General features: G+C 47.8%; 1 protein-coding gene and 1 long non-coding RNA gene across 2 annotated transcripts in view; one reads left to right on the top strand and one right to left on the bottom strand.

Moving 5' to 3' along the window:
* Positions 1–10,705, bottom strand: part of Dnaaf5 (dynein axonemal assembly factor 5) — a 34,928-nt gene extending 24,223 nt beyond the window's left edge. The window contains exons 1-4 of the mRNA XM_005080000.4: positions 10,070–10,705; positions 9,255–9,439; positions 7,469–7,593; positions 6,913–7,031 (exon numbers count right to left, since the gene is read on the bottom strand). Coding sequence (XP_005080057.1) covers positions 6,913–7,031; positions 7,469–7,593; positions 9,255–9,439; positions 10,070–10,652 — 1,012 coding nt within the window. The 5' untranslated portion in view covers positions 10,653–10,705. The remainder of the gene's footprint in view (positions 1–6,912; positions 7,032–7,468; positions 7,594–9,254; positions 9,440–10,069) is intronic.
* A 754-nt stretch (positions 10,706–11,459) lies between these two features.
* LOC121142022 lies at positions 11,460–17,537 on the top strand. Its single transcript, XR_005879036.1, has 2 exons — positions 11,460–11,547; positions 13,094–17,537. It is a non-coding gene; the product is annotated as an uncharacterized LOC121142022 (long non-coding RNA).
* Positions 17,538–27,691: the final 10,154 nt, after the last annotated feature.

Here is a 27,691-nt window from a genome sequence, read left to right as displayed (position 1 = left end):
TTCTAGATAAATGCTGTACCTGTGAGCTACACTCTCAGCCTTCTTTTTGAGACAGGGTCTCACAAAGTTTCCTTTGAATGTACTCCATAGCCTAGGACTACACTTAAAATTCTCCTGCCTCAGCCTTCAGGCATTTGCCACCAAGCCTTGCTAGCCTGCTTTCACATCATGAAGGCTGATGCTTTCATCTTTCTAGGACAGCTCAGCCAGCACATGCTGAGCACTTGGCATGTGCAGTTGCCAGCATGTAGTCTACACACAATACACTAAACATCTTAGTTCCCATACTGTACCAGTGGCATCTCAGCACCCGATAAGCATGTGGCCAGAGGATGCTACATAGGACAGCACGGATGGCGATGCTTCTACTGTATGGCGTGCTCCATTGGTCTGTACTACGCTGGGATACTGGAACCCAACCACAGAATGATTCCAACACCATGTGGATCTAGTATTGGGAGTCACTGGCCCAGTTGATCCCATTACCTTTACTGGGGGGATGGAGAATGTTTTTTGAGACAGGGTTTAACTATGTAGCCCTAGCTAGCCTCAAATTCACAGCAATCCTCCTGCCTGCTTTTCAAATACTGGTATAACAAACTCCACCATGCACAGCAACTTTAATTTTCTTATAAGCATGATAACAAATATCTGTAAATATAAATATCATAAATCTGACTGATGAATTGAGATAAATGCTAAGAAACAGAAACAATGAGTCAAAAGGCATGTGTGTTAATGTCCACAAACACAAGTTGAGCCATTGTATAGAGCCGGGACTGACTAACCTACTCTCTCACCTATTCCTTTAAAAACGCTGGTTTTTGCCTGTGGTTTCCCAGGCTTGTTATGCAGCTGCTTCATGGGCTGACAAAGGACCATAAGGTTAAGGTAGCTTGGGCAACTCAGGCCATCTAAATATGGCTCAGTTGGTACTGTGCTTGCCTAGCATGCCTTGGTTCCATTTCCAATATCCTATAATCAGGGTGTGGTGGTGCATGCCTGTAATGCCAGCATTCTGGAGGTGGAGGCAGGGTGATCAAGTCAAAAGCCATCCTCTGCTACAAGCTGAGTTTGAGGCTATCCTGGGTTATATTTCAAAACCAAAACCAAGACCAAAAATACAAGAAAAAAGAGGGCAGGGGTAGGAGGTATTAGGTTCAATCCCCAGTACTGTAAACAAATAAACAAAGACCAAGGCTCAGGAGACGACGGTTCAGCAGGTAAAAGTGCTCACTTGTTGAAGTTTGATGAGTTCCAACCCCACAATCCATGTTTAAAAACAAAACGAGACTGTATGTGGTGACATGCTTCTGCAATTCAAGCACTCCTACAAAAAGATGAAGGGCAGAGCGGAGATGGGAGTCTCCTTCAGAAGCTGTTGGGCCAATTAACTGGAGCAACTAACCCAGTGGCAGAAACAGACCCCACTTCAAAAGCAAAGTGGAAGGCTAGAACCAACTCCACAGAGTTGTCCTATGACCTTCACATGTGGGCCATGCCTTCTGTGTGCCTGTACTTTCACATATACAACATGCAAATAAATTCTTTTGAACCATTTATTTTGTCAGTACCTGCCATAGCACATGTGTAGAGATCAGAGAACAACTTGTGGGAGACAGTTTTCCCCACCATGTGGGCCCCAGGAATGAAACTCAGGTTGCCAGACTTGGCAGTAGGCACCTTTACCTATTGAGCCAACTAAACAGCCCAAACAAATAAAAGGTAAAAAATTCAAGCACTGTGAAAAAAAAAAACAAAGCTAATTCTCATGCTCTACCTCCAAGTAACATGACTAACACTTTCAATACAATCTTGGCTGGTAGCATTACTGTTTCTGTGTCCCAGGCTTTTTTTTTGGGGGGGGGTGCTTTGTAAACAGGCTCCTTTCACTTAACAGTATTCATTAATGCTGTGGCGCAAGTATGTGTCCTTCCCCTTTTATGCTGAGGGATGCTCTATCTTTCCACCTCACCTGGTATACCTAGTCTTTCCCAGGAGCACATGTGGGTTGCTTCCCTCGAAGCTCTCATAGAGAATGTTGCTAAGGATACTCTCCAGATTTGTTGGGGAGACAGTTTCATTCCTGTCTAGTGTCTACCCTGGACAGCCAGTTAAGTACCATGCTGACCTCCTAAGAAACCATTATTACTTTACAAGTATCCTGGCACTGGCTGTCTATCAGTCATGTTTATTTTATTTTTTTGGTTTTTCAAGACAGGGTTTCTTTGTAGCTTCTGAAGCCTGTCCTGGAACTCGATCTGTAGACCAGGCCGGCCTCAAACTCACAGATCCACCTGCCTTTGCCTCCCGAGTACTGGGATTAAAGGTGTGCGCCACCTTGGCTACCAGCCATTTCTCAGCACCTAAATTCCTTCCCAGATTTGATCATTTGCCACTTGATTGATGGGCAGGCTAGAGGTCAGTGGTCCTGCATCTCTGTCTAGAAGCATGTTGGCACAGGTAAGCAGGGAGGAAGGCTCTGGGGTCCTAGTAATCATGGAGGCCCAGAGAGCTCAGCACTGTCTACAGATCTTCTTTGGGGGAGTAACTACAACATGACAGTAGACAAAAAGGCAGAAAAAGACAGCTTAAGTGGGCCATGCTTGCTCTTATGCAGGGTGACAAGGGCCCTTAGAGACTATAAAAGACAATGGACTCTTCATTAGAAGAGCTTTGAACATCTTTGAGGCCAGATACCCTAGCAACGAGTAGCCATCCATATAGCTGCCTAAAAACAAAGGAAAAGGTGAGGTCGTATCAGGTCCAGTGAAGCAAAGGATATTCCACCTGGAGGGGTTGGGGAGGGAGACAAGGTGGAAGGTTAAAGCTGGTGTAGAGGTCAAAGTTCAGTTTTTGGAGACAACAGAGATGTTGGGGTTCTGGGATCAGGGAAACCTGGCTTCTGTGAAAGTGATTTCCCTCTTCTCCTGACATCTCACTCTTGTCTACAAGGCCTGTCTGTGTGCTGCTAAGGCAGAATGCCCTGCCCTTGAGAAGAGGGAAAAGCTCCCACGGTGCCAGCCAGCTTCTCGTCTTCCGCTCCCATTCAAGTTTCTATCCCAAACACCCTGATGGAATGTAGGCAGGGCAGAAACAGATGGATGGGCACAATGATACATATTCAAAGGGAACCCTATTCACTTCCAGACCAGCTTTTTCTTTAAAAGAAGAAAGAAAAAGGTCCCGTGTCCTCCTGGCATGGAGCCACTGCTCTGAAGACACGCTGCTCTCGGCACTTGGCCATGACAGGCAAACAATTCAGCAGAAAGATGTTTCCAAGGAAAACCATCACCAACAACAAAACCAGCAACCTGCTGTCACCAGAGCCCTGCCATTGGTGGTTTGCAAGGCCCTGAGGACACTTTATTCAGGAAGAACTGATCTGAAGACAATGTAACTACAGCCTTCTGGCTGCCACACATAGCATTCCATTTTAAAACTGGTAATTTGTGGCCAACAAGGTGGCTTAGTGGGTAAAGGATTTTGCCATGAAAGTTGGAAGACCTGAGTTCAATCCCCAGAACCTTCATAAAGGTAGAAGGAGAGAACTTCCCAAAGTTGGCTTTTGAACTCCATCTATGTGTTGTAGCACAGGTGTTCACATCTACACTGTACATACCCACACAAACTAATAAAGCTAAAAGAAACGAGTAAAAGTGGATAATTAGCTGCTAAAGAGATGGGTCAGTGGTTACGAGTGCTTGATGTTTCTGTAGAAGACCTGAGTTTGGCTCCCAGCACCCAGGTTGGAGAGTACACAACCACCTGCAACTCCAGCTCCAAGTGATATGACACCCTCTTCTGGATTCCAAGGGTAGTGCACTTATGTCCATAAATACATGCTTCCAGCACAAATACATAGTTAAAAATAAATACAAAACTGATTGGTAGTGGTGCACACTTTTAATCCCAGCAGTCTGGATTCTGAGGCAGACAGAGCTCTTTGAGTTTGAGGTCAGCCTGGTTTACAAAGTGAGTTTCAGGATAGCTAAAGCTGTCACACAGAGAAACCCTGTTTTGAAATAACAAAATAAAACAACAACAATAACAAAAACAAGACAGGAGAGATGGTTCAGCAGTTAAGAGCATTCACTGTTCTTGATTTTGGTTCTTAGCAGCCACATCAGGTGGCTCACAACTGTGGCCTCCACAGGTATCAAATATGTACATGGTGCAGATACATACATTCAGGCAAAGCACTCATACACATAAAATAAAAAATAAATCTTAAAAAAAATCAAAATCTTTCAAAATACTTTTAAAAATTAGAAACTAAAAGTGGAGACTTGTTTTGGTGTTGAGAACACCATTTGTCTGTAAGTTGAGCATAAACCCTATGGTAGAGGTGATTACATTACTACCTTTCTGTCCTGGGCAAAGGGAAGCCTGAACTTGATTAAATTTGATCCAGGTGCTGACCTCAGTGTGTGTGGCAACTGTCAACTGTTAAGTGCTGTGTGGATCAGCTGTGGTCAGGCAGTTTAAGTCCCCCTACACTGGCAAGAAGAAAGGATATATCATGTCATAGCCACGCATCTGAGCTGTTCTGTCTCTGCACTGACTCAGTGCCTTGTACAGCACATGTCTACCTAAGAAGCATGGAGGGGTCAGGCACAGGGAGGAGGCAACTGGGTCATAAGAGGGTGACTGCTAGGAGCAACCCAGGATGGGGACAAGACCTATATGTTCAAGTGGACATATCTGGCCACAGAGAGCATGACTTGACACCCAGAAAACAGAGTGGCCCCAGTCAGGAAGGCACCAAGGATGACCCAGTGATGGACTCATTCATTCCCTCTCGTTTCAGACACTTTTTTGACAAAGTTCACAAACCCATAGCTCTAAAAGGCAGTTTTAGGGATGACAAGGTATTTGTACATGGCCCCTTAGACAAGGACAACACAGGTTCCAGGATGGTGGGTGGAGTCTGGGCACAGGGCTGGGAGGGGCAATAGTAAGGAGGGCTAGGGTAAGGGTCTGAATATAAGTAGCAAGACCTGATGACTGAAATGCTACAAAATCATGAAAACCTGAGTTTAAAATTCTAATCCTACACTGAAATAACTTCAGAAGGCACAACAAAACTCATGAAACCTAGTGCTGTGTTGCTGGATACTATGACTCAATTCTAAATCCATTCTGCTTCAGATTTCAGATGAAAATTGAGCTCTGAGCAGGAGCTGCTCTCACAGCTCAGAACCAGAACCATTGAGATGCTTGAAATTACTGTCAGCAACAAGCCCTTGCCCCTAACTTAGATCCAAAACATATCCCAAGTGAGCAGACCTCCTTCTAGTACTTAAGCACAGGAAACTGGGCAGGGCAGACAGTATATGCAAGTATGCCTCCCAAGTCCTTACATACAAGTCCCCCAACCTTGGTCAAGTGTGCTATCTTCCCAGACAGCGCTCCTCCCACACTTCTCTTGCTCCTGGCAGCAAGATCTGTTACGCTCAAGGCAGGGAACCTCCTTGCACTTCAAGGCCAGTCTGTGTCCTGCTGACATTGCTAGACTGCCAGTGACCTGTGTGGGATGACCCCGGACAGCAAGGGCAGAGCTGCTCGGCTACTGCCGAGTTAGTCAGGGGAACACACTATCCCTCACACCACAGAGAACATCACCAGTGCATGTTCACAGCCTGGCTGGGACTCCAGAGAGCTGGAGGTGACTTCCTGCTTAGCTGTGCAAAACGACACAGGTAACCTGAAGCAGAAAGAACAGGAGGGGGAATAACCCTTTAGCCATTCAGAATCATGTTGCACAGGGATGTACACCTGCAGTCCCAGAATTCAAGAAGCTGAGGCAGGAGGATCGCATAAATTCAAGGCCAGCCTGGGTTACATAATGAGACCCTACCACAAAAAACAAACAAACAAAAAACCAACCAAGGGTTGGGGATATAACTTAGTGGTAGAACAGTTGGTGTGACACAAGTGAGGTCCTGAGTTTGAAATTGAGTACCTCACACACAAGAAAAACAAAGAAACAGACAAACAGCTTTCACATCTCAATTCCACATCTGGAAAACTGTGCTCTCAATCTGACTTATCAAATTGGAACAAACCCAGCTTATACTTGTATCTTTCTGAAAACTAGAGTGCATTCCTCTGCCAGCTCCCGAGGACAGGGCAGAACCTCAGGTGTAGAGAGGCTGACTGGGTGGGAGGTGGCTAATGAGGGTGGAGTCTCAGCAGAACAGAACAGAATTCAGGAGCAGTCTCAGCATCACTGTGTCCACAGCCCTCTAGACCCATCCCCGGGTCGCATCTCTGCTCTTGTTAGGGTATAGTGCTGTTTGGTTTTAAGAGATACACTTTCCTAAGAAGACAGGAGGTCTTAAAGCCCATGGGGCCAGGGGCTGGGCTGGGGGCAAAGACCTTCTTTACAGCTGAACTTGCTAGACAGGTGCAAATATGGCCTTGTGTTATGACTATGTGAGGCAAGCAGGTGCCAACAGAAGAAAGACCCTACCTCCGAGGGCAGATAGCACACAAAGACAAATGCCATTTACGCCTGATCTGCAGGCTTAGTGACTCTAGGGCAAAAAATGAAGGCCCCATGGAGCCACTCCTGAAACTCTTTTAGCAGTGCTGCAGAGACATGTCCCTGCACATGCTCAGAAGGGAGTTGTGGACACCTGGCAGCACATCTGGATGCTTCAGGAACTCCTTCCCTTCTTTAAGATGAAGCTGGCCCAGAGGTGGAAAAAAGATTGGCTCCTGAGAGACAGGGGCACAGGCTGTCAGCATGGGCCCACATTGCCATCAGGGAAGGAGGGACCCTTCTATGACCTCCCCAACAGGGACTCAGCAACTACAAAGCTCAGATACCAGTGCCTTCTTCAAGGCCAAGAACAAATGTCCTTCATGGACCTTCCAGCCACCTTTTCCCCTAGCAGGGACACTCACCATGTTCAGGGTAGTGGGGAGGAGGAGGCGAAGCAAAATCCAGCTTGTCCTTTAGATCTGCCTCATTCTCCTCCTGCCACTTCAGCCCGACCTTCTCCCAGAGGCTGGTGGCTGTCTGTCTGTAACACAAGACAGGAATGGCAGTCAGGCCTGGGCGCCAGGAGACCCATCCCATGAAGGTCCTGACCACAGAAACCTCAGGGAAACACCTGCTGGGCTTTTAGGCAACAGGCATCACTGGGAAGGAGTGGCCTTCTGACCAGCTAACTCCATGATGATAACACCAACAAGGGCCTGATGTCCACTCACAGACCCAACTGAAATAAGAAAGAGGTCCAAAGAGGTCTTAGTGACCAGAGGTAGTTCCTACAGCATAGGATCACCTAAAACACAAAACAAGGAGATGGGGCAGTTTCTTGTGGCAATTCCAGAGTAAAGAAATCACCACTGTGGTAAATGGCAACTGGAGAGAAGCTCTTCCAAATCAGTGTTGACTCCAGAGGGATAGGGAATGCCATGTGGCCCACACTGCCCAGCTGCTCAGAGAGGCACTTACCGGACCTCAGGCATGTCGTCACTGAAGCTGCTGAGCAGCAGTGGGGTGAGTTTGTGGAAGAAGGAGTAGCGGTCACGAAGATTCAGCAGCCAGCCCCCAACCACTGAGGTCACTGCCTGCCGGACCTGCCACAAAAGAATAGAGAAGAAGCTTCAATTAAGTCTGGGAAGGGCCAGGCAGTGGTGGTGCACACCTTTGACCCCAGCAGAGGCAGGCAGATCTCTGAGTTTGAGGCCAGTTTGGTCTACAGAGAAACCTTGTCTCAATGCCCCCCCCGAAAAAATGTCTGGAAAGGGTGGCTCTGAGATCTGTTGTGGAGGATGTTAGTCCTGAAACAGGCATAGGCAATGAAGCCCAGGGCTGAGCCTCATCCATCTCACAAATGAGAGGACCACTGCTGATCCAGAACCCTGTAACACTCACTAGCCCTGTCCTCTGTGGACTCACTGTGCCCCTCCCCCACAGTAATACATCCTGTCTGCAGTGTTCTGCGTCACCACGGTACCTGGGTGTTTCATGGGCTGTGGTGACGTTTAGTAGAGGTTATCATATCTGACATGTACCAGGACTCCATGAGAAATCCATAGCAAGCAAACTTAGGATAGAAAGGCTAAATCTCACCAGGTGGAGATTAAATGGGGAACTACCGCTTGCTGTTTGGAATGATGAGAACTGGTAGCAGTGATGACAGTGACAACACTGGCTGTAATTCACAACTGTGGGTGTGTGGTGTGGGGGATGGAACATAGCACCTTGCACATGCTGAGCAAGTGCTTTACACCTGAGCTACAATCCCAACACTGAAACAATAAACGTAACGACACACGCTTTACAAAATTAAACACACACACACACACACACACCCCTAAACATCGTGAATGGCTGAATTGTACGCATGTGAATCTTAATGCCATGGAGAGGTATACAAATAAAACAAGACATAAAGCTGTGCTGGGAACCTGAGGCAGGACTTGGATAGGACCCACTTTAGGGGTAGGCACCTGCACAAGTGACACAACCTTGAGCAAGGGGCAGAGGGCGTCTGATGCACTCAGGCCAACACTTTCATCCCTGGGGAGGGGACACTGCCACCTGGATGTAATTTGCCACTTTGGAGTTTGATGGTTAATACAAATGGCCAAGATGGGGACAGCTTTCAGTTTCTCAGGGGGGTGGGTTGGGTGGTGGGGTGAGGTGGGTTCTGGCTACTGCCCCTCCTCCACACCTAATCAGAATCATGTGCTCCCCCTTCCTTGTCTTCTTTTGGAACAGAGCCTGGCTGCCACCAGTCCTCTCTTTATAGGTGATATTGCCACAAGCCACAAAAGCCTTAGATCTGAGACATGCCTGTGAGCTGGATTTTGCCGACTTCTTTTTTGGGGGGCGGGGTGGAGAGGGAGGGTGTTCCTAGACAAGATTTCTTTATACAACAGTCCCGGGTGTCCTGGAATTTGCTCTGTAGACCAGCCTGACCTGGAACTCACAAAGATACGTCTGCCTCTTCCTCCCAAGTGCTGGGATAAAAGACAAGTGCCACCATTGCTGGGCTGGATTTTGCCTTCTTAAAGCAACTGCACCCCCTATATCTGCAGGGCTCCTGTGTGCCAGCCTCCTCGGCTGCTTCCGAACCCACCAGCACAGATTACCCCACACCACTCAACCTCCACCCTGCCCTTCTCTGCAAGGCTCCAACCACCTTGGCACTGCACTGAAATCCTCCCAGTGGATGAGAACATGCAGACACTTCCACTAACAGAAACACAGTGTCAAGAGAAGTCCCCGTTACCTGAGGGACGTTATCAAAGAGTCTTTGAGCAAAGTGGGAAAGAACATCATCCACGGAACTGCCATTGCCAAACTGGATCACAGTGCCCGTGGCTTCGATGACGGCCACTCTGACCTTCCAGTGCTGGTGGGAGATAGTCTGCATCAGCGGGCTTATCAGGGACTCCGACTGCATGTGGAAGTGCTCTGCGGGACAGGGAGGCTGCTGGTTATCAGATACAGCTCTGTGGCCACCATCACACCTGCCACCTTCCTCTGGACTCTTGTAAACCAGTCCCTGCTAGCCTCAACTCCTCCAGTGGTCCTGGTGCTGTATGCTCCAGGCATCGAGGTGGACATGTGCACATTATTTCACATAGTTGGCTCCCTCCTGTCCAGACTTTCAGTTTAACTATCAGCAGCAGGCAGGGCCTCTTTTTTTTCTTTTTCCCCAAATCCTAGTTTACAAGGAAAAAAAAAGAGAGAAGGCTGATCAAGCAGAGCTGTTAGAAATGGTGGGAATAAACTAAAGGGAGAAAAGCAGTCTCCTTCCACCTAAGGAAGCTAGTGATCCAAGCCAAGAGACACAGGAGGCACTGGGGTAGAGAAACACGAGTGCACAAACTTTCGTGGTCCTTCTCCACGTGGATCCTATAACCTCTGCATAAAAATGAGCATGAAATGGGTTCGTAGCACAGGTCTAAGAGTCTAGCACTCAGAAGGTTGAAGCAGAGTAAGTTTGGTGCCACCCCAGGCTTCATGGTGAGATGTTGTCTCGTGCCCTCTCGCATACGAAACCATCATCTGGGTACCCACGCAAGGGGATCCGATGCTTACCAGGAGTGGCTCGCGCCAGAGCGGCTGCGCACTCGCAACTTTCGCGGCGCACCGCGGCGAAAGGGTCGAGCAGCGCGCTCCGTAGCGCGCGCACCGCGTCGTCCAGGTGGGGCGCGAGCGCGGCTCCGCACAGGTCCACGGCCAGACGGAGCAGCTGCACGAGGGTAAGGCGCAGCTCCTCGCAGGGCTCGGGCGGTGGCCGCGTGGGCTCAGGTCGGGCCAGGCGCGCGGTGAGCGCGGGCAACAGGCGCGGCAGAGCGTCGTGGGGCCGCGCGGCACGGCGCAGGCCTAAGTCCAGCAGATGAGCAGCCAGCGCGCGACAGCCCTCGGCCGGGTCGGTCAGAAGTCGCAGCAGGCGCGGAAGCAGTAGACGAGCCCAGGGGCCCTGGAAGGCCGCCGAATCCGCGCCGGGCCGTACCGTCTCTTCCAGTGCGTGCTCCAGGGCCTCCAGCGCACGCCGCCGCCCCAGCTTACTCTCGGCCTCCAGCCCCGGCAACAGGCGGCTTAGCGCGCGACTCAGTTCCGCAGCCTCAGCCGCCTCGGCGAAGTCCGCGGCCACCTCCGCCTCCGCCGGCGTCGCCATCTTGCACGCGTTGCCTGTCTCCAAGGGAACCGGCGTTAGTACGATTGTGGCGGCACGCTTTACGGCAGGACTTCCGGCTGACTTGAATGCTTGTGGCGGAGTGCGCGCCCCAGAGGCGTGATACGGGGGGAGGGGCAGGGAGTAAGGGGCCGGGGGCGGGGCCGGGGGAAGTGGGCGGGAAAGGGGTGTAGGGGGCGGAGTAAGGAGGTTGGCGAAGAGAAAATGCAATTGGCTGGGTGCAGGAGTTGAGGGCGGGGCACGAGCCTCGGGGGCGGGGCAGAGGGCCGCGGGCTTGGCGGGGGCCTCGGGAGGAGGGGCGAAGGGTGAGGCGTTGCGGGTAAGGGATAGTGGGCGGAACGAGGGGGTGGTGGGCGGGACACGGGCCTCTTGGGAAAGGGCGTTGTGTAAAGAGTGGGGAATAAAGGGTAATGGGAAGGGTAAGAACCAAGTAGGCGGGATGTGGTGTTTGGGGGCGTTGCAGGAGGTGGTAGGCGGAGCGCCGGCCTTTGTGGGCGGGGCGAAGTGTAAGAGGGACCGAAGGGAAGGGGGCGGGGCAAGGGATAGTGGGTTGGGTAAGGGGTAGGAGGGCGGGGCATGGGCCTCGGGGCCGCCGACAAGAATCGATAGGCGGGATGCAGGCTTGGGGAAGGAGCATGAATCTCGAGGGTGGGGTGGGGTGGGGTGGGGCCTAAGGAGGGCGAAGGATGAGAAATGAGGGTGACTGAGACAAGGGCTGGTAGGTGGGGCGAAGGCTTTGAGGCGTGGCAAATGGCGGAGGGCGGGGCGAAGGGTGGGGCTGGCCTTTCTCTGAGTCTGGATCTTAGCCCTAGTGGTTAAATTTCCGCGTGCCTGAACCTTCTGGTTTCTCTTTCCCCTTGGCTCCTGGCTACTGCAGGTGAGAGCACATTTGTCCTAAGGCGGCGGAAGCTCAAGCTAAGCTTATTTTGAATGGCGTAGATGTGGATGATCCTTACTGGGTTACTCGGGTTCTTGAAAAGGCAGGTTTGGGTCTGCTGCTTGGGTCCTACCCTCAGTTTAGACATTTTAGGTTTAGGAAGTGCTGGGCACTTCCTAGTGCTGGTGTTGAGCAGGATTCACTGCTACATGGCCTTCCCAATAAACAGAATGGGGGGTGGGGTGCTTTCAGACCTGTGATGTAGGGGTTGGGCTTTCTAACAAATTTTGCCTTTCTGTTTGGTTGTTGACGTAAGTCTTGTAAGAAATTGGTGTGATCAGGTGACCCTTAGGTGTTTTGAATGTGGTTTGAAAGCTTAGGGAACCATGTAAAATGGCTGCAGGTAGCAAAGAGTTGTAAAGAGAGGGGATCCACGACTGAGCACAGCCCTGTGTTAGCAGTTATGGACTGAGTTGTGTCCCTCCAAATTCATGTCGTAAGCCTAATACATCAGAATGTGACTGGAGACAGGGTCTTTGCAGATGTCAAGATTAAGGCATGGGGTTAGCTGCCATCCTCATAAGAAGGGGAGTTTAGGGTAAATGGGCACATTTGTGAATGTGAGTTGGACAGACATCAAGCCCAGCAGGAAGCAGCCCTCCCAGCCTCATCGCAGATTCCAGCATCCAGGTCTGTGAGGGGTAGGATCTGCCCTGGAAGCTAAAGTTTATGGTGCTTATCTGTGCCAGAGGAGTTCTGAGGGGAAGGAGAAAAACTGTCCTGTAGGGAGCAAGGGAGTGTGCAGGGTAGCCAGGAGGGTCTTTGTCTCTCTGCAGGGGCCACGGAAGATGCTTTAAGGGGAGCCCTGGCAGTCAGATCTGCACTTGTGAGGGAGACTGGCTGCTGTGCAGTTGGGGTGGTCCAGCAGGCAGGCATGTGGAGGCCTGTGAGCAGTAATGAGCTCGCCTGTCTTGCTCCTTCCACCCAAGTACACCCTCCCTAAATACCTCATAAGTAACAGCCAATGAGGGAAGGACTTGAGAGTTGAAAATAAGACAGGACTCAGAACCAGAGCTATGTTCCTGGGTTTCCTTTTCCTCTGGTATAGATTTCTAGGGTAGGGCCCCAGAGAGGTCTACCACACACAGTGGCCAACAGGTACAGGTAAGTCTTCTGGAAAAGGGGGCGGTGGTGGCGCATGCCTTTAATCCCAGCACTCGGGAGGCAGAGGCAGGCAGATCTCTGTGAGTTTGAGGCCAGGCTGGACCGACAGCCTCCAAAACAATACAGAGAAACCCTGTCTCGTAAAAACCAAAAAAAAAAAAAAAGTCTTCTGGAAAACCCTTTATCTCTGGCCAGTGGCAGGAGAAACCTTTAACAGTGCTCCAGTACCAGTCCACAGACTGTCGCCAGTGACAGTGTCAGAGCACCTGCAGACCACCTGACCCTGCTCCACAAGGGGTTCCATCGGGGACTATATAGGCAGTGTTGTCCAGCTGCCCATCAGTACAGAAACCCACACAGACATTCGACTTATCCTTAGCAGGGTGGACCCCAGAAATGCACCTTTAACCTGCAGATGGTACCAGCCCCACTAGTACCAGAAAACTAGGCAGACCAGGAGAACAAGAGGACTCCAGAAACAAAGCCAACATTCGAACAAGAGGCCACAGAGTCAGGCCATATTGTATATGTGACATACATCCACATATTGGCATTAGCAGCTGCCTGCTAACGTAGAAGATTTAAATAGAACCAGGAGTCTCCAAACAGAATAACTTAAATGTCCAGTATACATTTGAAAAAGACCGCTTATCATTCCAAGAACATTCACACGTTGTGAATGTAAAAAGGCTGCTCACTGAAATGGATGCCAAAATGAGCCATCTGCCAAGGACTTGTCGACAGTCATGAAAATCTCTTTCAGAAGTAATTACAAGAAAAAGTGATTACAAACTTGTTTAAAATTGAAAAAAAGATTAAGTTAGCAACGAAAAAGGAATTGTAAAGCGCCAAATGGAAATTATAGAATTTAAGAAAACCAGAATAACACTGTCCATCTTAGAAGGACATAGTGGTAGACTGGAGATGGAGTGCTAGAACTTTCTTAGATCTGAAAAACAAAGAAAATAGTACAAAGTGTGAACCTAAGCCAAGTTTGGTAGTACATGCCTGAAATTGCAGCACTGAGGAGGCTGATGCAGAAGGATGGAAGGTTCTGGGCTATATGGTGAGATCCTGTCTCAAAATAAAGTAAAATAAGTTGAAACTCCCTGACTCTCTGAGGTTTGTGGGATAATTCATACTTCATAAGCATCCCAGAACAATAAGGCACAGAATACACAGATGCAAGAGGCTGAGTAAGCCCTCATATGATAAATCTACCAGAAATTCATACCAAGGACAGTGTTTAATTCTGTAGCCCAGACTTACTTGTGACTGGAGATGTAGATCAGGCTGGCCTTGAACTCAGATGTCTGCATGCTTCTATCTCCTGAGTGCTGGGATTTAAGGCACCTGAATGTAACTGTATTTTTGAAACAGGTTCTCACACTGTGAACCGCCCTTGTGTTTGAGCCAATCCCACTCAGTTTCCCAAGTGCTAGGATTATGGACGTCAACCATCACACCTCGCTCTAGACAGCTTGCAATGAAAGAAAAGGAGAAACCTCGCCTGTCAAAGAGAAATGACATGTTGCAGGTAGGGGAGAGGCAGTCTTAATCAGATCTGGCTGCTTCTCTGGGGCTACAGGAGCCAGAAGGAAGGACACAGGATTCTTCAAGCTTGTAAAGAAAACTTAGCCTGTGACCTCTGTTAAGCACAATATCATTCAGGAATGACAGAGGAATCAGACATTCTCAGGAAAAAAGGCAAAGTAATAGAACATATTGCTAACAGAAATACCTGCAAGGGGTGTTTAAGGGAAGTTCTCTAAGCATAGTGGAAGCAACCAGGAGAACACTGATTTACAGACACATGGGGAGCACGGTGGAATGACTAAAGAATAGCAACTGGCCACCTGTGGCAGGTAGAATTTGACTTGGATGTTCCCCGGTTTTGTATGTTGAAGTTTAATTCCCATTGTAGGGTTCAATTCCCATTGTAGGGTAAAAAGAGGTGGGATGTTAATCCAGCTGTGGTGGTTAGAGGTAAAGCCTGGGAGGGTGATGGGGCTTAGGTAACGTCACCAAAGAAGAGTCCCCGTGACTGAACCCTGATGGCTCTACGAGAAGAGGTGTGTTAGTTACTTTTCTATTGCTGTGATAAAACAACATGACCAAGGCAATTTATAGAAGAAAGTTTATTCTGGCTTATGTTTCTAGAAGGTGGAGTCCATCATGGTGGGGAGGCATAGCAACAAGTAACCAGCATGATGTCAGGAGCAGGAAGCTGAGAGCTCATCCTCAACCATGATCACAAAGCAGGGAGCAAACTGAAAGTAGGACAGGCTTTTTAGCTCCAGTCTAGCCCCTGGTAACATACTTTCTCCAGTAAGGCCACCTTTCTAAACTTCCCCAAACACCACCAACTACTAGGGGACCATATATTCAAATATCCAAACATATTGGGGACATTTGTTATTTATACCATCATATTTCACTTCCTGCTCCACAGGCCTCACGACCACATAATGCAAAATATATTTAGTTCAGCCTCAAAAGTCCCATAGTTTTTCAAAGTTTCAATCCTTTTTAAAGTCCAAAGCCTCTTCTGAGACTCAAGGCAGTCGTAAATAGAAAGGCAAATTATATACTTCCAACATAGTGGCACAGTAGGGAAGTGTTTGGGTCAAAGCAAGGAAATGCTGGATCAAAGTAAGACTGACGCTCAGTAGGGCAAGCACCAAATCCTGTAGCTCCATGTCTGGTGCCAAAGGACTTAGATGGCTCTGCCTTCCAGCTTTGCAGCCTGTAGGCTGGTTCCATTCCCTTTCTGCATCTCTTCTTTGTCAGGTAGACCATGACTCTGGCAGCTCCAGCATTTTAGGATCTCCAGTATAGGTTTCACATTTGCAGCTTTATCAGACTTCCCACCAGACTTCCCCTGCAATACTGCCTGGCCTCAATGATTGAAACCACAGAGGAAGGATCTATGACCTTTCAATCCTTGAAGAGTCAGCACCTCCTGGAGGACACTGACAAGTTCAGTGACCAGCTTAGGATGAACCCTGACCCCTTTGAATCATATTTGCGGCTGTTTTTAAAAAAGTGTGCATGGGTGTTTTTCCTGCATGTAAACTGTGCACCACAGATATGCCCGGTGCCCTAGGAGGACAGAGGAGGGCACTGGGTCCTCTGAAACTTGGATGGTTGTGAGCCATGTAGGTACTGGGAATTGAACCCAGTTTCTCTGGAAGAACATCCAATGCTGTTAACCACTGACCCATCTCTCCAGCCCGTTACTACTTTCTAGGAGCAGAAAAACCTTTTGCTTTCACAGTGTGAAAGCTTAGACGGGTGGGGTCATCCCTTGAGTTTACCCTTCCCTTTGTTCTTGTGCGGATCAGTCCCCTCCTGATAATGTCTTGTCTGTAACATTAAGTTTCCTAGTGGTCTTTTTCCATTCCAAACCATATATTATGTATTTCTTTCTACCCCACTCAGATTTTTTTATTCTAGGTCTGCATAAATGTTACAATAACAATCACACTACAGAGCCAGGTGTTGGTGGTGCATGCCTTTAATCCCAGCACTCGGGAGGCAGAGGCAGGCAGATCTCTGTGAGTTCGAGGCCAGCCTGGTCTACAGAGTGAGTTCCAGGACAGCCTTCAAAACAACACAGAGAAACCCTGTCTCAAAAAACCAAAAATAACAAAAAAAATCATACCACAGATTCAATGTTGTGCTGTCTTGAAATGCCCTCTGCCAAAGAAATCATTTTAAATTTATTCTTGAGCTGGGCCTCTGCAGTCTGCTTTACTCTCAGCACGGCTATCTTCCAGGTTCCTACTCTACCTGCCCAAACAGTGTCACCAACTGGGGACCAGGTATTCAAACATCAGAGCTTATGGGGGACATTGTCCCCCACTTGAATTACCACAAGGCAAACACACATGGATATGTGTGCACTCACATGAAAACACACACACAGACTGTTCTCATTTCTGTGACCAAATACTTGGCAGGGAAACCTTAAGGGGGAAAAGGGTCCATTTTGGCTCATGGTTTCAGAGGTTTGGGTCTATATGTGCTTTGTCGGTGGACTTAGACCATTTATGGCAACAAGGATATGTGGTAGAGGAAAGTGCTCACCTTTTGTTGACCAGAAAGCAAAGGCAGGAGAAGGAAGGGTCCAAGGACCCATGCCCCTAGTGATCTTCCACCTGATTCCACATCCTAGTTTGCAGAACCTCACCAAATAGTACCATAACCTGCAGACCAAATGTTCATACAGGAGGTTGTGGGAAACATTGCTTGTCTAAACCATAACAGAACCACTCTCTGCCTACTATTGCCAAGTGAAGTCAGTGTATCTCAGGAAGGCCATTTGATACAATGTCTTGTCTTGTCCTTCAGCTTCCAGATTCATAAACCAAGTTATTTGTTACAGACTTCACTCAAATGTGTTTTTTGTAACTAGCAACAAACTTACACTCCATCTTCATGTAATTGCTTAATTGTTTGGTAATTGCAAAAATGTCAACACTGGGATGATGAAGGGGATGAGTGGGGAGTATAAGACCAATGGATCTTGATGAATTTGATTGAAATACACCATGCATATGTATGAAATATAATGAAATGTATAATATATGCTAATAAAAGAAAATGTTTAAATTACAGTGTGTGTGTGTGTGCGCGTGCGCGTGCACACACACACATACATGCAAGCACATATGGAGGTCAGAGGGCAACTTTCAGGACTTTTCTCAATGTATAGTCACACAGAATGAACTTGGGCCATCTGGCTTGGCGTTTGGTGCTTTTACCTGCTTAGCCACCTCAATGGTCCAAAACTGTTTAAAAATATTAAACACAGTGTTGTTGTTGTTGTTGTTGTTGTTCCTCTGGAAAACAGTTACAGTTATAGTTAAAGGAAAATTTTCCATCCTGCATATGGGCAAGCACTAACACTGGTAGGCAGCTCCATTGCTCCTGAACACAGTGATATGTAAAGTGGCCCCTAACAGGACTGAATGTGGTGATCAGCCCAAAGACATTATAAAGTAGAACTCTAGAAACTGCTGGTGGTGGGATGTTCTGCTCCACACCGAAACTGAAATGTAAGAACATGGTGGACAATGGGCAAGGTACATCATGGAAGCATGAAAATCGCCAAGAGAGGGTCTGGTAAGATGGTCAGCGGGCAGAAGTGCTTGTTACACAAAACTGATGGCTTGAGTTTGATCCCTGAAACCCACATAAAAGGCTGAATGCGGCACCATGCTTCTGTAACCCATGGAGTAAAATGGGAGGTGGAGACAGGAGACTCAGCTGGAAACTCACAGACCAGCTATGGTGGAGTACACAGCACAGAAACAGCAACCAGAGAGACTCTGCCTTAACAAGGCTGAAGGCAAGACCTGACTCCTGAAAGTTGTCTTCTGACCTTCACAGATATGAACACACGCACGCACGCATGCACGCACGCAGGAATGGCTGATTGTACCAGCAACAGCCAGACATGTTTTTGACCTTGGTACCATGATGTCATCTTAAGTTCTCCTCTTTATACCACCTTGTATGAGTTATCAGCCTACTAGTGTTGTTGATTAAAATACATGAGCCATAAAGATGGCTCAGTAGGTAAAAGTGCTTGCTGCCAACCCTGATGACCTGAGGTCCACTTCTAGGATCCACATTGTGGAAAGTGAGAACTGATTCTCACAAGTTGTCCACAAGTTTTTCCACTGTTCAGGGGCTGAGGTGGGAGGATGGACTGCTGCTGCTGGCCTTATTCTGCCCAGAATAAGGGGGCAGAGCTAAAAACACAAAGAAATGGAATTTTTAATTTAAAAGATTCTCATAGTGCATACCCTAATTTTAGGCTTATTTTGTATGTTTTTTCTGTATATGCATGTGTGCACCATGTGTGTGCGGCGCCATGGTGGCTGGAAGAAGGCACCTGATCCCTGAAACTGGAGTTACAGGTGGTTGTGGGCTGCCACATGGTGCTGGGAACTGAGCAGAGTTTCCTTTGCAAGAGCAGCCAGTGGTCTTGACCACTAAGCTACCTCTCTGGGCCTGGAGAGATGGCTCAGAGATTAAGAGCACTGGTTGCTCTTCCAGAGGTCCTGAGTTCAATTCCCAGCAACTACATGGTGGCTCATAATCATCCGTACTGAGATCTGGTGTCTTCTTCGAGGAAGAACACTATATACATAATGAATAAATCTTTTTAAAAAACTGGTGCATAGAAAAAATATGTGCAAGCAAAAAAACCCACAACACACACACACACACACACACACACACATTCATACATTTAGTGAACAATTGGTCTTTCAAGAAAACTGGAAGGGGACACGTCCCAGTTTGTTTCACCAGGACAGCATCACACCTATGATCTCTAAGGGTATTAAGACGTGAGAGAAGTAGTGATGACCTCTTTAAGTGAGCACAGATGCCAAATTCCTAAAGAAAACACTAACAAATTGAATCTAGAGCTAATGAAGTTTTCAAAAGGGTAAGACAATTAAATTGAATTGATCCTGTGAATGGAAATTAATAAAAATTCAAGGCTGGGAATATGGCTCGGTTGCTAGAGTGCTTGCCTAGCATGCATGAGATCTTGTGTTTCATCTCCAGCACTGCTTACACCAGGAATTTGGTGCATGCCTGTAATCCCAGCACACAGGCAATGGGGGCAGGAGGATCAGGAGTTCAGGGTCATCTTCAGCGACATATTAGGTTTGAGGCTAGCTAGCTTGTAATCCATGAAACCCTGACTGAAAAAAAGTTTTTTATTTTAAAAGTTGGAGAAAAAACATGATTCCATAGATTCTGGCAACATTTGGTGAAATTGACATGAATAAACTTCCAGTTAATTAGAAATAGAAGGGAACCAACAAAAGTCAGATCTACAAAGCTTTCTCAGAAGTGTATTCACTAAAGTAGCCAGCAATAGTCCTCTCCTGCACGCGAACCCGCTGTGGAGTCTGGGCTGGATTCCAGACATGCCAGTGGAATGCGATGGAAAGAGTGTGCCCAGCCGCTTGCAGCCCTGAGTTGAAGAGACCTGGCAGCCGCTTCATCTCCATCAGAACAGGTGCATCAAAGCCTCCAAAGAATGGGCTTGCAAGGAAGACATCTGGCTGGAACTCTCCATGCCCTTGCACCTGGTGAATCTGCTCCTAGTCTCCTCTCTGCAGTCCAAATCAGCATCCTCTTTGAAGGAGGGGGCTGGAGCTGAGGAAGGACCTGCCTGCCCTGGTCCTCCTCTAGAGCTGGATTGACTGCAGCCCTCTGTAGGGTGGAGCATACTATGTGGGTTTGCGCTCAACTGTTGGGTTGCTTTTATCTTTCAGCTGCTGTGAAGAAGCCCCTTCCAGAATAGGAAATGTGGGTACCATGGTTCTGCCCATTGTTAGGGTCTCTTGTCTAGCAGACCTGCAGCACTGAAATCAGTTCACAGCTGCAGGAAACCAAAAAAAAAAAAAAAAAAAAAACCACACAGGATAGCCCTGACCTGACTTCTGAATAACCTAAGTGAAACCTAGGAATTGAACGGATTCAACCATCTTTTGTGTGTTTGATTCAGTCTTGAGAGATGGAACCCAGGGCCTCACAAACTACCTTAGTAGCATTATTCACAAATAGTCCAAAGATGAAAACAACCCAGATGTCTGTCATCGGTAAAAAGCCACAATGTGACATGACACACAGAAGAATATGAGTTAACCTTAGGAATTGATGGCTCACCATCTCATAGGTGAGCGGTGCACAGAAGGGTAAGGTCATGAGTCTACTTACAGGAGGCACACAGCATGACAGACTTGGAACTGTGCACCTGAGTTGCCATGTGTGTTCCACTGTGGGACAGAACAGCCATTTGAGGAGGTGATGGCAGAAGGAGGACAGACAGGTTAGTCTGTCCCTCAGTTGCCATAGAACAGCCCTGTGGAGGAGGGCAAATGTTTTCCCCATAAGTCTGATGGGGTCTTAATGACCTCCCAGTCTCTAACACTTAGGAGTCAGCACTGGGTTTATACCTTTTTTTTTAATGTGTGTGTATGGCACAGCACACATATGATGTTCAGAGGACAGCTTTTGGGAGTTGGTTCAAACTCAAGACATCAGGCTTGGAAGCAAGCCCTTTAGCCACTGAACCATCTCACCAGCCCGACACTATGTTTGTATCTTAACATAAATATGGAACTTTAAAATTATGTTTGAGCCAAAATATAGCAAGACTGTCCAAATTTATTCTGCTTAACGCCCTGCACTGCATATATTTTAAGGACCCCCACAGAAGCAGGAAATAGGGTTTTCAAGTGTCTTCAAGAAGTATGTCATCTTAACAAGTAAACTGATTTTGGCAAAATTATCTCAGATTCACCCATTTATTGTTTCGCCTGATATGAATTTATGTGGGTTGTGGGAGACACTTCCAGGTGTTCAGCTAAGGCTGAGTGAAAAATGAGTGTTGGATCGTGGTGGCGTATGCCTTTAATCCCAGCACTTGGGAGGCAGAGGCAGAGGCAGAGGCAGACAGATCTCTGTGAGTTCGAGGCCAGCCTGGTCTACAGAGCGAGTGCTAGGATAGGCTCCAAAGCTACGTAGAGAACTCCTGTCTCAAAAACAGACAAACAAAAAGATGAGTGTCTTAGTTATGGTTTCTATTGCTGTGAAGAGACAACATGACTATGGCAACTTTCACAAAGGAAAGCATTTAATTGGGGCTGGCCTACAGGTTCAGAGGTTTAGTCCGTTGTCATCACAACAGGAAGCATAACAGTGTTCAGGCAGACATTCTGTTGGAGAGGTAGTTAAGAGTGCTACATCTAGATCATCAGGCAGCGGGAAGAGAAAGTGACACTGGGCTTGACTTGAACATTTGAAACCCCAAAGCCCACCTCCAGTGACACCTTCCTTCAACAAGGTCACACCTACCCCACAATGTCACACGTCTAATAGTTCCACCCCTATGAGCCTATGAGGGCCAATTTCATTCAGATCAAAGTAGGCGCTGCTGTTTCTTGTGTTGGGGAGTTGCCTGTTCAGGGTCCAGTGATGGGATACAGACCACTGTCCTCTGGCTTTGACATGGTCCTTAAGTTCTTCAACTGTCAGCAGTGTGATTACCAGGAGACCTGAACAAGAAGACTATATAGTCAACTTTTATGTCCTGAGGCAGGGAGGGAAGGGTTCAGGAGGCCCCACCCCTGTGAAGATTTATAAGAGGTTAATGATTGCTAGGGTAGTGTCTCATGTGGCCCACCTTGTCTGAGGATTTATAGGCTGTTGGGATTGCTGAAGGCAGTTTTGGGCTATCCTCTTCTCTGAGGACATAATAGTGAAGGCACTGGGGCTTCTGAGTTGTCCATGCTCATGTAATCCCAGTTTAAACCACTGAGTCACTGAAGTAAACTAGGATGAAATAGTTTGGCCTGTCATTGGCATCCTCTCTGGAATGAATAGACAGACATATGTTAATCTCCTTGGGAAAAGCCACAAGACAGATGATAATAGAGAGGCAGAATCACTGGTAAGGACAGGCTTTGTGGATTGGGGAAAGGAAGGTCTGTGGCTCCTGCAGACTGGTGGTCTTGTGGAGGGAGGACGGAGATTGGAAGAGGTTGGGTAGGATGAAGGCTGCTGCCACTTCCCCGGGGGTGGGGATGCTTGGTCTGAAGCCCATGTGCGAGTGTGGTATATCTGAGTTATTTTGTGGGTAACTGGACTGAAGGGGAGGGAAGCTGTCACAGGGCTGGCGGGGCTGTGGTGCCAATCCTGAACAGATGGAGGAATCCATCTCATAGACAGAAACACTGGCAGATGACCAGTGCTGCAGGAGAAAGCACATGCATGGTCGGGGGCAAAATGATCCTGAAGTAGGTGGTGGTGATTATATAATGCTGCTGTTTAATGAATCACCCATCCCAAAATGTTGAAGCTCACAAAAAAAGGAAAAAGAAAAAGGGAAATAAAAAAGAATACATCTTGGAGATGGCTTCATTTTAATTCTTGCAGAACTCTCTCAACAGCAGCATAATAATGCACAATAATCTGTTGAGTTCTTCGTTATGGTTATTTAGCAGTCACCCAGTGTTTCTTGCTTTATGCAGTTTTGCCAAGATGGCAATGTAAACACATAAATGGCTCTGTCTCTCTGTCTCTGTCTCTGTCTCTGTCTCTCTGTGTGTGTGTGTGTGTGTTTGTGTGTGTTTAAATAAACTTGGGTCCTTATACTTGCAAGGCAAACACTTTACTGGCTAATCTGTCTTTCCAGACTGATATATTTGGGTTTTTTGAGACAGGGTTTCTCTGTGGCTTTGGAGGCTGTCCTGGGACTAGCTCTTATAGACCAGGATGGTCTCCAACTCACAGAGATCCACCTGCCTCTGCCTCCCGAGTGCTGGGATGAAAGGCGTGCGCCACCACCGCCTGGCCCCAGCCTGTTTTTAAATTATTTTTATTTTTTCTTATTTAATAGGTGAAAATGCTATCTCTGTAATACTGCTCTTGCAGAAGGCTTGAGTTCCTCAGTGCCCACACCAGGAGGCTCACAACTGCTTGTTAACTCCAGATCCAGGGGATATGGCCTCTGGGCACTGCACACATGTGTGCATGTACACATGCACACAGACAAACACACAGTTTTAAAAATACAAATACTAATACAAACACAAAAATACATTTGAGATAGTGTTTCTCTGTGTAGTCCTGGCTGTCCTGGAACTCTGTAGACCAGACTGACCTCAAGCTTACATATCCTCCTGCCTCTGTCTCCTGAGTTCTGGGATTAAAGGCATGGGCCACCACAGCCCAGCAAATAAAATATTTTTTTAAAATGGTGTGTCTGCCAATTTCCTTGGTGTTTTTCCCATTATTCAGGAGGCTTGAAGATCTTTCTATGGCAATCACTTCTTTGTGATGTATAGGTATAAACATTTTTCCTTGTTTCGAGAGAGAATATCTTATATAACCTAGGCTGGCCTTGCATGCACACTCCTGCTGTTTCTATTTTTGTTATAGGCATGAGCCACCATGCCTAGCAACATAGTTCTTGTTTGTTTTTGTCTTTTAAATGTTTGGAGTTTTTTGTTTTAAATCAAGGTCTCCTCTATAGCTCACATTGGTCTCAAACTTGTGATCCTTCTACCTCTGCACTCAGAGTGCTGGGATGACAGACATGTGCAACTGTACTCTGATTGGATGTAAAATTCCTTCCTTCCTTCCTTCCTTCCTTCCTTCCTTCCTTCCTTCCTTCCTTCCTTCCTCTTCCTCCTCTTTCCTTTCCATTCCTTTCTTTTTCCTTTTTGTTTTGGGACAGGGTTTCTCCGTGTAACTCTGACTGTCCTAGAATTACTTTTGTAGACTAGGCTGGCCTTGAACTCACATAGCTCTGCCTGCCTATGCCTCCCAAATGCTGGGACTAAAGGTGTGCAACACCACTGCCTGACAGATGTAATTCCTTTTTAATGCTTAAGACTTTTTACTTAACACATGAGATTACCAGGTATTACACTTGTGATTTCTGTGATATATTTAGAGACTCCTAGTGCAATATTATGAATTTTCTTAATCTTGTGACTTTTATAGTTTAAAAGGTGTTTAAAATTTTTTTTGAGACAGGGTTTCTCTGTATAGCTTTGGAGCCTGTCTTGGAATTCACTTTGTAGACCAGGCTGGCCTCTAACTCACAGAGATCCCCGTCTCTGCTTCCTGAGCGCTGGGACTAAAGGTGTGCACCACCCCACTGCCAGGCTTTAGACAGCTGTCTTGAAGCCTGCTGCTGTAAGCCAGGATCAATGTCAGAAGTCTTCAGTGGACTCCACTTCCCAGATGAATGCAATGAACAACGTAAAATCCTAATACTAACGAGTGCTGCTCTCCTGCATGGTGTCTCTCACCACTTCACATTTCTGCACAAGGTCTGCACCCAGCGAGGCCTGGCTGGGGCTGATGCCATGGCTCAGCAGTAGGGCACTTGCTTAGAATCCCCCCAGTGAGGGTTTGTGGGTGTGGTTTAGTGGTAGAGTACCTGCTAGAATCCTCCAGTGAGGGGCTGGGGTGTGGCTAAGTGATAGAGCTTCTGCCTAGAGCTTCCTCCCCCAGTCAGGGGCTGTGGGTGTGGCTATGTGATAGGAAACTTGCCTAGTGAATCAGGGAGTCCTTACCCCCCACCCCATCTGCTTATTCTTCTGCCTCAGTATAGGCTTCTTTCCATTGGCCTCATCTGTATACCCACCATCCTGGATGTATAAGTATCTGGAGAAGAATCAGATGAGTCCCAAGGAGTGGACTGAGTTGTTAGTCTAACACAAGCCACTTGACTGTCTTGGACACAGGTTCTGAGAAACCTCTGGTTTACTAACGGAATGCGTACAACACCCCTTGCCTAGCCATCACTGCCACTCCCAGGAATAAGCCTATTGCTCAGAATCAGTGGGTTTCCATCTCAACCACTGAGCAATGGGGTCAGGAGCTGGCCACCATCAAGAAAGAGCTCCAGGAGCCAGGTATGGTGATGCACACTTGTAATCCCACCACTCCAGACACTGAGACAGGAGGATGTTGAATTTATAGTTAGATTGGGCTACATAGCAAAACCCTGTCTCAGAATATCAGAAAAGGGTCTGGTAAGATGGCTCAGTGGTTTACTGCACAAGCCTGAGTTTGATCCTAAGGATCCTGGTAGAAGACAACTAATTTTTGAAAATTGGTCTCTCTGACCTCCATATGCCCTCTTGGCACATGTATGCTTACACACACACACACACACACACATTAAAAGTGGAAAGTGATAAAGACAAAGGGTCCAATTCTGGCTCATGCATGTGTCCATATATGTTCAGGAAATATCAAAATAACAAAATGATATCATATCACATCTTATAAAAAGGTTAATATTTTTAAAGTACCATTCCCATGGGGTTCACATTTCTTTCCCACTATCACAAAGCCAAAAATATTGAGACTTTGTATGTGGGGATGGCTGGTTATTAACTTTCAGTCCCTGGACTTTGGGGTGTTCTCTATGCCTCTCCTCAATTCATGTCCTCTGCCTTGGCATGAGCGTTTCACAGCATCCTCCAGGTAAGGGCTCAGTTTAGTGAGTGTCAGTCATCTCTTCCTGCTCCTTTGAGGAGATCCACATCCATGTTGTCGTCTCCAGGACTCCTTGTGACAGAGCCATGTTCTGCAGTCTCTGCAGATATCATGGTTTAATGAACCATCTTTCTTTCTGAACTCTACAAAACATGCCTCCTAACCATGCAGAGTGAATAAATAAGATCAACTCTGCTATCTCAATGACTTTTTCTTTTGCCTTCCTATGTAGCCCAGGCTCAAGTTTCTTGTTTCACTACATGCACCTTTTTGGAGGTAGTGGTGATGGGAATTTGGTGTGTGTGTGTGTGTGTGTGTGTGTGTGTGTGTGTGTGTGTGTGTGGTCTCACTATGTAGCCCTGGCTGGCCTGGAATTTTCACAGTGTAGACCAGGCCTCCAACTCACAGAGGCCCCGTGCATCTATGCATCTACATTCCCAGGGCTTGTATTAAAGACATACCCAATTACCTTATTATTTGAATAGGGCCTTGGCACAATTCCCCAAGTAGGCTAGGGTGGCTGGCTGGGGGAACTGCAGGCATCCAACTGGGTTCTACTCCCAGCACCACAGGAAGGGGATGGGAGGCAGCCTTAGAAGGAAAACCTCAAGCAGTTGAGGTCCCTGAAATAGATTACTATCCAGAAATGTCTGAGGATCGCAGGAGCTGCCTTCACAGTGGGGCTCAAAAGAAGACATTGTTGTAAGGCCCAGGGACCAGGTTTCTGGCTGGTTTTGGTTAAGATGGGACTTAAATTCTTGAAGAAAAGAGCCCTTCCTAATAGGTTTGCCCACGATAAGTGTGTGCCTGTCATGTGGACAGAGCTGGGAGGCAAGCTGGGGGAAAGGCAGGGGAAGTGGGAGCTGCATCTTATTATCTTTGTTTTAGTATATATTCTTGTTTTTATTATTAATTTAATTTTAGATTTGATTTCATTTGAGGCAGAATCTCATGTAACCCAGGCTGGCCTCAAACTTTGAGCTGATCTTCCTGTCTCAACCTCCCAAGTGCTGGGATCACAGGTGTGTGCCACCCTGCCCTGTTTGTGTAGAGCTGGTGATGCGAACCTGAGCTTCATCCATGCTAAGCAAGAGTGCAACTTTCAGAACCTTGTTCCAGGCCAGGAAGTCCTTACCGCACCGGTTCACCTTCACATTTGAAGGAAGAGCTGTAGCCAGAGTCAGCCAGCCTTGCCTGCTGGGAGCACCGGCCAGGTTGGTGGCCATGTGGAGGGCATGTGTGTCAGGAGAGGGTGGTCTGGTGAGTGTGGCAAGGGGTAGCAGGCAGCTGAGCAATAGGGCACGGCTGAAGGGTAGCGAGTGTGGACAGGTGAGTGAGGGCACAAACGCGGGGAGCCCGTGAGTGCCGATAGATGGGGAGCAGATGAATGGAATACGAGTGGGGAATAGGTGTCTGTGGACAAGTGAGGGGGGAGACAGGTGAGTGGAAGAACAGATGCAGGGGGCAGATGAGTGTGTACGAGTGACAGGGATGGGTAGTGGACAGGGAACTAGAGACAGGCCAGTGCCTGGGAGCCTCATTTTTCCTCCTGCGCTTAGATCACTTACAAGATAGGCTCTGTCCCCGCAGGAGCAGATGGCGCAGGACAGGATGCGTGAAGGCTAAGTTTTGCTACAGGCCTCGGCTTTAGAGTGGGCAGGCACTGAATGCAACTTCCCCCTCTCCAGAGTGACAGCTCAGACAGAGCAGGGTGGTGTGCCCAGAACAGAGAGCATCTGGGCCAGAGAGGATCTGCACCAGCCAGGTTGGGTGAGCTTAGGGAGGGTTAGGGAGGCAGAAAGTCTTGGCGGCAGCGCGGGGCCTGCGCGACGGGGCGCCATTCAGAGGTAGCAGTGGGGCGGGCCCTGCGGAGGGCAGCGGTCGGTGGGCGACCCGCGCGGGCGCGGTGCGCGGGGCCTGGCGGCCGGCG

This window comes from Mesocricetus auratus, unplaced genomic scaffold (assembly GCF_017639785.1).
Source record: "Mesocricetus auratus isolate SY011 unplaced genomic scaffold, BCM_Maur_2.0 Super-Scaffold_100008, whole genome shotgun sequence".
Lineage (NCBI taxonomy): Eukaryota > Metazoa > Chordata > Mammalia > Rodentia > Cricetidae > Mesocricetus > Mesocricetus auratus.
This window is presented reverse-complemented; position numbering and strand designations above follow the sequence as displayed.